This window comes from Sciurus vulgaris (genome assembly GCF_902686455.1).
Source record: "Sciurus vulgaris genome assembly, chromosome: 11".
NCBI lineage: Eukaryota > Metazoa > Chordata > Mammalia > Rodentia > Sciuridae > Sciurus > Sciurus vulgaris.
In genome coordinates, this window is record NC_136472.1 from 25,851,763 (window position 1) to 25,860,945 (window position 9,183).

Here is a 9,183-nt window from a genome sequence, read left to right on the forward strand (position 1 = left end):
CTTTCCTTCTTCATAAAGGAGTTGGATCAAACTAACGTGTGGTGGGAGAGCCCTCTATAAACCCTGAAGCCCTAGGCAAATATAAAAATGCTTTTTTAAAATATTACGGAAAGACAAAACCAGGAGGTCCACTTTCACAACTTACCCCTGCCACCTTCCATAACCAGGGTGTCTCTTTGAGTCTCCTCTGATTCTGGAAGATACGGGATAATGTGCTGAAACCCTGGCTTCAGGCCTGAAATATTGACTGCCAAGTCATTGGTCATCTCTGTAGGACTTCCGATGCTTTCCAGGAGCATGCGGTAAGACTCGGTGCCATTGTCCGTGCCCCAGGTAAGAGCAACCCGCGTCACACCCATGAAGGTCACACGAAGCCCAGACACTGGACAAGGTTCTATTTTAAAAACACACAATGGACATTACTGGAACAAGATATCTGTGGTCATCTTTCATTAAGTCACTGACATTTCAATGTGACCCACTAAAAACACTTCCTTTATATCAGAGTCCAGCACATATCCATCATTCCACAGCAAGGGTAAAAGGACATTACACAGAAAGCAGGAGGAATAAACCTTAAAACCAAATTGTCCAGGATCTGTACAATTCCTCAACACTAACCCCACAGGGGATTTGAAACTCTTCTTTAAAATGTCCCTTTAAACAGCAGCATTTAATTACATTTGTTTTAGACACTCACAATAAAACATCAAATAAAATGATTGTTTCCTAAGTCTAATGGTCTCAATTCAAGATAAGGCACATAGCATCATTGTACAGTACCAAGACACTCCAATTAAGGAGCAAATCCTGTATTCTAACCCCGAGGGGATTTTCCAAAAGGCTTTTTATCTACACTGTGCCCTGGCCATTCCTTCCGCTACCTTACCTGGCTGACAGTGACATAAATCAAACCATTGCATCTAACATGACATCCACTCACTTCACTTTTGAAGACAAAAACATGAAGACCCAGAGACGCAGGGTGACTTGCTCAAGAACACACACTATTGGTGGACGTGGGGAAACTAGAACCCATAAACACAGAGGCAGTACTGCAGACAAAGGAAAACACCCTGCCCAGGATCTGCAGGCGGCTGAACATAAAGACATTGGCCTAGACAATTCTAAGGTTTTGCGAGATCTGAAGCAAGGTGATCTGCTCTCTGATTTCTTTCCTCACCTTAAATATCTCCAATGCAAAGATTTCTAAGATTTCTAAATCAGGTCACTCAGGTGTATGTCTGTGTGGGTGTGTTTGTGTGGTGTGCTGGGGGTGGAACCTGGGCCACCCTCATGCTAGATAAGAGCTCTACCACTGAGCTACACCCCAAGCCCTCTTTTTTACTATTAATATTAAGAAATGCAATTCAAGAAACCACCCAGCTTAACGACTCTGGGTGCCTGTTATGTGCATCATGGTGCCACAGTGGACCGGAGTCAGGGTCCCTGGGCTCCAATTACATCACTTGATGATCAGAACTCTGGAGTGCTCAAAGAAACTTAACTTCTCTGCATTATGGTTTTTTCAGATGAAGCCATTTGGGCTACTATGAGGACAAAATAATGACTTAAGGACAGCTCTGCACATAGTACATGCTGGATACATAGCAGCTGACGAGCTCTGCACTGACACAGCCCTGTCCACATTAGGGGACCATGACACTTGGCTCCCCAGCCAGGTGCTTCCTGCTACTTTCCACCTCTCCTTTTCCATAGTTCTACATTCTTTTCTCTTATTAATCTCTTCTATCAACTCTCTGCTCTCTCTTTCTTTCCCTCTCTCTTTTACATCATAACAGAAAATCTGTGTTGTAGTTTTTTTTTTATTTTGGTTTTTTGTTTTTTTTCCTAACATTGTGTTCTGAGAACCTCCAGGAGATTTTTATGAAGGTAACTGACGCTCATCCCTATAGCTCCTTTCTCTAGTTTCATTTTGTTTTAACATACTGGGTTTCTGGGCAAGATTTTGTTTTATGAAATAGTTTCCTAGTTTTAAAACAACAACAACAATAACAAAAAAAAACAAAAAAAAAAAAAGCTGAAAGTCATTGGTTTGATAGTTGACTGTTCCGTGTCCAGAAAAGATGCTGTGCTAGATCTAGCTGACTTAAGCTGCGGGCCCCAAGGGCCAGGCTTCCAAGGCCCTCACCAGCCAAGGAGATCACACACACTACCACCAGCATCCAGAAAACCAACAAAGGGTCTCTTTTTCCTTCTTACCTTTTAAAAAGGAAAAAAAATACTCACTCAGCTCATTTGTTAGATACTTTTTTGGTTACTTTCAGCTTGGAGAAAAAAAAAAAACTAAATTTGCAGCTGTAACAGGATGCTTAGGGTATTGATATCCAAGCTACAGCATAATCTAAGCTGCCTAATCTTAACTGAAGTTTAAATGTCATTAGGCTCTTATGTCATTTGAAACAGACCTTTTCTACAATGCATACCAAACTCTCCCACTCAAAAGAAACTCCTGGGACTATAAACGCAGCATCAATTTCCTGAGGCGACTAAAAAGCTAATAATTACTGATGTCATCAAAACATACTTCTAAAGAGGCCTCCACTCCTAAAACAAAAAAGTAGGTATGAACCAATAATAACAAAAAAAAAGAAAAGAAAAAAAAAAAATGGAAATCATTAAAACTTCAAAAAACACACAGAAGCTTAATACTCAAGGATCTGGTCAGCTGAACTCTGGGACCTAACACAACACAGACCCTGTTCTCCTCCGCTAGCAAATGCATGCCAGTCTTGTCCCAGCCAGCAACCTGAATGGACAGGGTTCTAGGAGTCAAGACAGTAAGAATGTCTGTCATCATCCCTGGGAGCTGGACATCTCACCTGTTGTGACATTTCTGACCATGGGACTTCCCCACGTCTCATTGGCTATTCCTGGAGTGACGGAGAATACATATGAAGTCGCCGGACTCAAGCCTGTGACATTGCACACCGTCTCATTCCGTCCAGTCACCCTCCACTCCGTTTCCCTCTCATTCTTTACTCTGTACATGTACTCAGAAGCAGCCGGGTCATCATTTTTCCAGGTCAGGACCACGTTGGTTGGACTGATGGAAACAGCATCAATGTCAGATACAGGACTGGGTGCTGTTTACATGTTGTTTTCAAGGAAAAAGAAAAAAAAATCACATTAAAAACACAAATGTGAGCGCCAGGTCTGCTGTGAGTGTCTACTATACAGAAGTGAATCTTGCAACGACAGTTTCATTTCTCTTCATTTACCTCTTAGACTTCCCTGCAACAAAATGCATTTAAACACACGTAGGCACTTCTATGAGCTTGTCAGTCAAACAGAAGGCTTTAGAACGAGGCAAAACTCACAGAGGTCTATAACTTGAACACAGGGCTAAGTCTGTCTAGCAGTGGATACAAAAGGATACCTAAGAGGCAAAATGAGTCTCTCCCAATTCTAGGGAAATTCTACACAGAGAGAGGTATTACAGGATGCAGAAGCATGTGGTAACTTTTTTGCCAAACCCTGACATCAGCAGAAAGCTCTGACCTAAGAGCAGCTCCTGGAATCCCAAACTTCACTTAAAGACCTGTTCCACCTCTTAGCTGAGTGACCTGGAATCTGCCCCTTGAAATTCTCTGGGGTTCCCCTGTTGATAGGTCTAAGACACCATCAAATGCAAAGGATTACTACTAGCCACCATGATATGATGAACAAGACACTAGATTTGGACATCTAAAACTCTGGGCTAAGATTCCATCCTGCTAGTCACTAGTCTTGTAATATTAATCAAAATCATCCCATCTACTGAAAATCAGTTTCGTCATCTATGAAACTGCAGGTACACAGAATCATAAACCAATGGAAGCCATCTTGGTTATTAACAGTAGAACTACTAAATAGATGCCTCTTAATTAAATTCAAGAGTAAGGAGTTACAACCAGACACTGAATAAAACATAGATGATGTGGCTCTTATTCTCAAGGAGCTTGGGACTGACCCCAAATGAGCAGAGACTTTCCAGGCGGCACCATCTTGGCATGGGCATGAAGAGGGCACCTCACCTGGCTCATAGGAGGTGTAAACATTTATCCAATCAGTGAATAGGGGCAGGAGAGGTAATAAGAGAAGGGAAATCAAACAAGCAGGAAACAATTCAAAAAGACTTCATGCCACGAAGTTTCCCCTTTCTAAAGCGACACGTGCCAGTGTCGGCTTTTGGCAGATGATCACTGGGTGCTGCCATTTACATGCAGAGGATGACGGTGAGAAGGATCAGGAGAAATCAAGAAGAGCTGCCAGAGCGGAGGTAGCAAGAACAGGTCCCTCTCTGGGCCATTTTCAAGAAGGAGAATTAAATTTTATTGACTCGTTCAGGGAGTCTGGGAAGACTTGGGGAACAGATTCATAAGTTTTAATAGTTCAGAAAAGAAAGCACATTTTTTTTTCTTTTTTTTTTTTTTGGTCAAAACTTTTCTACATTTACTGAAGTGATCGTGTGCTATCATCCTTCATCCTGTGGATGGGATGTATCGCATTAACTGACTTGCATATACTACTGAACCATCCTTGCCTCCCTGGAATGAATCCCACTTGATCACAGTTGAATGGTCTTTTAAATGTACTCTTGAATTCAGCTTGCCAGTGTGTGGTTAAGGGTTTCTGCACCTGGGTTCACTGGGGATCCTGGCTTGCAGGCTTCGTGTGGTCGTCTGATTTTTGTATCAGGTTAATGCTGTCTTTGTAAAATTAGATTGAACATATTCTCTCTTGTTTTTGAAAAATAAAATGGAGATAAATTGATATTGGTTCTTTTTTAAAAAGTTCATAGAATTCCACAGTGAAGTCATCATCAGGTCCTGGGCCTTTCTTTTAATGAGATGTTTTTATTACTGATTCAATCTCCTTATTCACTGTTAAAGATTTTCTCTCTTCATACTTTAATCTTGACTGGTTTATGTGTCAGAATTTACTCAGATCTTCTAGGTTATCCATCCTGTTGGCACATGATTGCTCGAGATGTCTCTTAGTATGTTTTGCATTTCTGTAGTGTCATCTGTAGTGTCTCCTTCTTCATTTCTGATATTATTTATTAAGTCCTCCCTCTTTTTTTCTTACTCTAGCTAGAAGTTTGTCAATTTTGTCTTTTCAAAAAACAAACTCTTCCTTTTGTTGCTCTTTTGAATTATTTTTCTAGTCTCTACTTCATTTTTTTTTCTTTGCTCTGATCTTTATTATTTCCTTTCTTCTACTAATTCTGGGTTCAGTGTTTTCTTATTTTTCTAGTTTCTTAGGTGCAATACTGGGTTGCAATCTTTTTTCTTTTTTGATATAGTCACCGATTGCATACACCTCCCTCTAAGAACTGTTCTCTTGCCATAATCCCATAGGTTTGGGCATGTAGTGTTTCCATTTTCATTTTCCTCAATAATTTTTAATTTCCCTTTTAATACTTTTATTGAACCACTGGTCGTGCAAAAGAATAAGGTTTCGTCTCCATACACTTCTAAAGTTTCCAAAGTTCTTGTTACTAGTAAGTGGTTAGAAAAGTTACCTGGCGGTAACTTTGATATTCTTCTATTGTTAAGACTTGTTTTGTGACCTAACATATGATCTACCCCAGATAATATCCCATGTGCAACTGAGAAGAATGTATATTCTGCAGCTATTGAAGGGAATGTTTTATGTATGTCTGTTAAGGTCCACTTGGTCTCAAATACAATTCAGGTCTATTTTTAAACTTTGGCACTTTTAATATATCATTCTACTATCTGCTGGCCTGCAAAGTTTATGGTGAGAAATCTGCTCTTGGTCATACTGTAACTACATAATATGTTATTTGCTTCTTTTACAGATTTACCTTTGATTTTTGATGGATTAATTATAATGAGTAGGGGTAGCCTTATTTGGATTCAATATGATTGGAAATTGTTGTACTTCCTACACCTTGATATTTATATCTTTCTCCAGATTTGGAAAGTTTTCAGCTATTCTTTACTTAAATAAGCTTTCAACCTTTTTTATATTTTTCTTCTCTCTTTTGAATGCCAATGACTTTAACTTTTGCTCTTTGGGTGCTACCCCATAAATCCTATAAGCTTTCTTCATTACTTTTTTTCCCTCTCTCTCTCCTCTGTATATTTTCAAATAATCTGTCTTCAAGTTCCTAGATTCTTTCTTCAGCTTCATCAGCTCTGCTGCTGGTGGTCTCAGTAGCACTGGTCCTTTCAGTCACTGTACTTTTCAGCTCCAGGATTTCTGTTTGATTTTGGTTTTACTACTTCAACCTCTCTGTTATATTTTCCATTTCTGGTCACTTCTTCCTTTACTCATTTCTTTGAATTCTTTCTCTGTACTTTCCTAAAGTTCACTGAGCTTCCCTAGAGGAGTTATTTTGAATTCCTCAGAATTCAAACATGTACCTCTAGCTCAGTGTGTCCAGTTACTGGCACTGGTTATTTTATCTCTGGTGATATCATGGCTCTCTGATTATTCTCAGTCCTTGTGGCTAGACATCAATGTCTGTGCATTTCAAGGACAGGGATCATTCCCATCTTTGTAGACTGTCTGGAAGGACCACCTGCTATGTTCCCAATGCCCAGAACCACTGTGGCCACTATAGCGCTATAACCACTTGTGCCCTAAGACTGAGACAAATTTTAAAAACACCACTGATGAACATTATCTCCTTAGGAACTCCTAAAAATTTTCCCATATTACCCTAGGAACAATTCAGTAGTTTGTTTAAACTGTTTCATAGAATAACTTATAGAACTAACAAAACTACTGCATCACAATGCTATCTATGAAAAAGTATAAAAATAAAAATCTACCTATTCAACATTATCAGGTAAGTAGTTACATAACTTATAAAACCTGCAGACCAGCAGTTCTTATACTTTTTGGACAAAGGACTTATTTACCTTCTTTAAAATTAATGACCTCAGAGAATTTTCGCTCACATGGGTTATATTTACTGATACTGAATTACAAATAAATAGGAAATTTTTTTAACATAGAAATACACAAGCATACATTCTATTGGCCGTCAGAATGACAAAGTCTTCCCAAGCCTTACAGCATCTGGGAAACACCACTGTACACCCAAGAGCAAATGAAGGCAGGAAAGTCAAACAACATGTGAGTATTATAATAATTCATAGAGCCCTTGAAAAAAATAGAGGACCCCTAGAGATCCTAGAACCATTATTTTAAGAACCAGTTGATCTATCCCAGAGGTCAGGAAACTTTTTCTACAAGTGCCAGAGAACAAATACTTCAGGCTTTACATACCATAAATTCCCTGTTGTGCCTCCTCAATTCTAGCAGGAAAGCAGATATAGTCAGCACAGAAAAAATGAGCAAGGCTGTGTTCCCCTAAAACACAGCTACAAAAGCACATGGTGGACCAGTTTTGGACCATCACCCATTATTATCTACCACTGTGATTCAGACAAGGGGATGGTAGGCAGGTGTTAAAAGTATGCTGTAGCCAGGCACAGTAGTGCGCACCTGTAATCTCAGTGGCTAGGAGGCTGAGGTGGGAGGATCAAGAGTTCAGACCCAACCTCAGCAAATGGGAGGCACTAAGCAACTCAGTGAGACCCTGTCTCTAAGTAAAACACAAAATAGGGCTGGGGATGTGGCTCAGCGGTCAAGTACCCCTGAGTTCAATCCCTGGTAAAAAAAAAAAAAAAAAAAAAGCTGTAAAAATCTTTATATTGAAGACATATATTCATAATAAACTGACTAGTAGAAAAAAAGATTACAAAACTACAAAACTATATATACAAGATAAATTCAAGGCTTACAAAAGAAAAAACATATATACATACGTCTTAAAATTATAAAATAACACAATTTATCAGTGATTGTTTCTGGTTGATGGTTTACATACGATATCTTTTGCTGTTATGAATTTTATATTATGAATATGCACTACTGTCATGAAAAAATATTTCAGGGTCTTCCAGAAATTAAAAAAAAAAAAAATTTAGAAAACACGATATTTATATATCTTACACGTTTCCTTTAAGAAACATCACTGTTTGACAGAAAGCACGGCCCACTTGCTTACCAGTTCTACCATCAACTGTCTGGGGTGTCCCTTCAGTCCCATTTGGTCCTTGAGGAAATATTTCAAAATGATAACTGGTTCCAGGGCGTAAGCCACCAATGGTGATACTTTGGTTGGTGGTTGTGTCATTCCCAAGTTCTCCAGCCCCTTTAGTAAGAATCCTAAAGGACTCTGAGTCATTGCTGCTCCAGGCTAAGCCGATTTCCCTGGTGCTGACACTTGTCACTCGAAAGTCAGAAACTGGACCTGGGGCTGTGGGATGAGAGAGAATGATCAGATTAAGAATCTGCACCCAGAAAACGGGGGTGAGCAACTCTCACAAATAACTTGCACTGAGCTTAAAAGCATACCAGGACACCCCATCTCCCATTGGCTCCCCTTTGGCCCATCAGCTACAACACGAGCTCCACAGAAACCCGGGTTTCTGGCCATGGAGCGAGCACTTGGCCACCCGGGTGCAGGCACTGTGTGCTTAACTTGCACAAAGCCAATCCCAGGAAACCAGAGGAGGCTGAAGCCCCCAGGAACACGGGCTCCGGCTCTGGGGGACTCCTGGCCACTGCTGCCTGCTTGATGATGAACGTGCTCCTAAGCCTCTCAGGACCTCTGTTTACAGAGCCTGCTGCTGACCCACAGAATACGTCCCCTGACCTCACTTTCTCCTTTGAAACACATCCCCAGACTTTTAGCTGTGTGCATGACTACAGGGACTAAACACTGCAGTTCCCAGCCTCCCCTGCAGCCAAATGGAGCTAAGCGCCAGACAATTCAATGTGAGAAGTACTGTGTGACTTCTAGCAGCAAGTAAAGCCCTCAGGGGTGAAGCTCTGTGTTCTGCTAGGGATCCTTGCTATTGCTGGGATGTGGATGTGATGGCTGGCGCTCAGACTTCCTGACTCTAGAACCAACTCTGGGGTGGTGACCACAGCCTCCTGATCCCAGGATCACAGCTCCTGGAGTCAGCTGCTGCCACAGAGGCTTCCTGGAGCCTCACTCTGCTCTCCATTTTAAGGGGGGACTCTTCAGGAGGCTCAGTTCTGCAGCCTTAGCCTGGAACTCAGTTCTGGGGGCTACTATGGTCTGAATTGTGACCCCCAGTAAGTCCTAACCCCAGTACCTCAGAAGGTGCCTCT

The 9,183-nt window shown here is 40.9% G+C and overlaps 1 protein-coding gene across 1 annotated transcript in view; it reads right to left on the reverse strand.

The window, feature by feature from the left end:
- PTPRJ (protein tyrosine phosphatase receptor type J) overlaps nucleotides 1-8,871 on the reverse strand; it is a 49,967-nt gene extending 41,096 nt beyond the window's left edge. The window contains exons 1-3 of the mRNA XM_079105054.1: nucleotides 8,051-8,871; nucleotides 2,844-3,107; nucleotides 146-394 (exon numbers count right to left, since the gene is read on the reverse strand). Of these exons, the coding sequence (XP_078961180.1) occupies nucleotides 146-394; nucleotides 2,844-3,012 (418 nt within the window). The 5' untranslated portion in view covers nucleotides 3,013-3,107; nucleotides 8,051-8,871. The remainder of the gene's footprint in view (nucleotides 1-145; nucleotides 395-2,843; nucleotides 3,108-8,050) is intronic.
- Nucleotides 8,872-9,183: the final 312 nt, after the last annotated feature.